Genomic DNA, 743 nt, shown 5'->3' with positions numbered 1-743 from the left:
CATTTGTGGAGAAGGCCCATAGCTTGGCCCTTGCCCTCCCATCCCTAATCCCAGTGTCCCTGTATTCCCAGGGCAGGGGGACACGTGTTGATGATGGCACAGAGCCTGCCTGTCCCCCCATCCCTAATCCCGGTGTCCCTGTATTCTTAGGGCAGGGGTGGATGTATTGGTGATGGCACAGACCTTGTCCCTGTCCCCCCACCCCTAATCCCAGTGTCCCTGTATTCCTAGGGCAGGGGGACACATGTTGATGATGGCACAGACCTTGTCCCTGTCCCCCCACCCCTAATCCCAGGGTAGGGGTGGATATGTTTATGATGGCACAGAGCCTGTCCCTGTCCCCCCACCCCTGATCCCAGTGTCCCTGTATTCCCAGGTCAGGGGGACACATGTTGATGATGGCACAGAGCCTGTCCCTGTCCCCCCCAACCCTGATCCCGGTGTCCCTGTATTCCCAGGGCAGGGGGACACATGTTGATGACAGCACAGAGCCTGTCCCTGTCCCCCCACCCCTAATCCCGGTGTCCCTGTATTCCCAGGGCAGGGGGACACATGTTGATGACAGCACAGAGCCTGTCCCTGTCCCCCCACCCCTAATCCCGGTGTCCCTGTATTCCCAGGGCACGTGGCCGTCGCGCAAGGCGTCGCCGCACCGGGAGCTCCTCGCCATCCCCTTCGTCTCGGCCGCCGCCCGCAAGAGGAAGAAGAGGAGAGAGGCCGAAGGCGTTGGGAGCAGCACGGAC

General features: G+C 61.6%; 1 protein-coding gene across 1 annotated transcript in view; it reads left to right on the top strand.

The window, feature by feature from the left end:
• Positions 1-737, top strand: part of ARHGAP23 (Rho GTPase activating protein 23) — a gene marked incomplete at both ends in the record, with an annotated part of 8,105 nt that extends 7,368 nt beyond the window's left edge. The window contains 1 exon segment of the mRNA XM_009075102.1: positions 621-737. Coding sequence (XP_009073350.1) covers positions 621-737 — 117 coding nt within the window.
• Positions 738-743: the final 6 nt, after the last annotated feature.

Source organism: Acanthisitta chloris, unplaced genomic scaffold (genome assembly GCF_000695815.1).
Source record: "Acanthisitta chloris isolate BGI_N310 unplaced genomic scaffold, ASM69581v1 scaffold200, whole genome shotgun sequence".
In the NCBI taxonomy this organism is placed as follows: Eukaryota; Metazoa; Chordata; class Aves; order Passeriformes; family Acanthisittidae; genus Acanthisitta; species Acanthisitta chloris.
Note: the sequence above shows the minus strand (reverse complement) of the source record. Positions and strands in the feature narration are given on the sequence as shown.